The sequence below is a fragment of the Plectropomus leopardus genome, unplaced genomic scaffold, assembly GCF_008729295.1.
Source record: "Plectropomus leopardus isolate mb unplaced genomic scaffold, YSFRI_Pleo_2.0 unplaced_scaffold43100, whole genome shotgun sequence".
Classification (NCBI taxonomy): domain Eukaryota; kingdom Metazoa; phylum Chordata; class Actinopteri; order Perciformes; family Serranidae; genus Plectropomus; species Plectropomus leopardus.
The window spans coordinates 1-635 of NW_024647233.1; the positions used below are offsets into that span (position 1 = coordinate 1).

Below are 635 nucleotides of genomic sequence, written 5' to 3' on the forward strand. Positions count from 1 at the left end.
CAAATTGCTCAAAGTTTTTTGAGAAAAGAACTTTTAAAGGTTAAATAATTTCTAAAAATTTTCCTTTAAAACAATTTTTTTAAAGAAACCTTTTTTTTTCTTTAAAAGTTTTTGGTGATTTGTTTAAGAACGTTTTTCCTTTTTTTGTTTTAACTTTTGCTGACTCACGAAAATAATGTGTGTGTGTGTGTGTGTTTGTGCGTGTGTGCGCGCGCGTGCGTGCGTATGTGTGTGTGTCAGGTGTACTGCGTGCCCATCGGGGGGATGTTGGTGCGTCAGCCCGTGGCGGTGGGCGGCAGCGGCAGCTCCTACATCTACGGCTTCATGGACTCGAACTACAAACCCGGACTGACCCGAGACCAGTGCCTGGAGATCACTGCTGCAGGTACACGCTGCTGCTGCAAGGCATGCTGGGACCTGCAGTCCACCACTGTCTGCTCACCTGTCTCACATGTCTCACCTGTCTCTGCGTGTCTGTGTGTCTCAGCTCTGTCTCTGGCGATGGAGAGGGACGGCTCCAGCGGCGGCGTCATCAGACTGGCGAGCATCTCTGAGGACGGAGTGGAGAGACGAGTCATACTGGGAAACCAGCTGCCCAAATTCTCCACACACTGAACACACACACACACACACAC

General features: G+C 49.1%; 1 protein-coding gene across 1 annotated transcript; it reads left to right on the top strand.

The window, feature by feature from the left end:
* Positions 1-210: 210 nt before the first annotated feature.
* Positions 211-629, top strand: LOC121939195 (proteasome subunit beta type-6-like). Its single transcript, XM_042482280.1, has 2 exons — positions 211-385; positions 488-629. The coding sequence occupies exons 1-2, from the start codon at positions 226-228 to the stop codon at positions 613-615; spliced, it is 288 nt and encodes a 95-aa protein (XP_042338214.1). The 5' UTR covers positions 211-225; the 3' UTR covers positions 616-629.
* The last annotated feature ends 6 nt before the right edge of the window (positions 630-635 follow it).

Excerpts from the sequence above, each read along its gene's own strand:
- LOC121939195 (XM_042482280.1), top strand. The coding sequence starts at position 226 with ATGTGTGTGTGTCAGGTGTACTGCGTGCCCATCGGGGGGATGTTGGTG. Across the intron at positions 386-487 it reads CCTGGAGATCACTGCTGCAG|CTCTGTCTCTGGCGATGGAG; the intron begins GTACACGCTGCT and ends TGTGTGTCTCAG.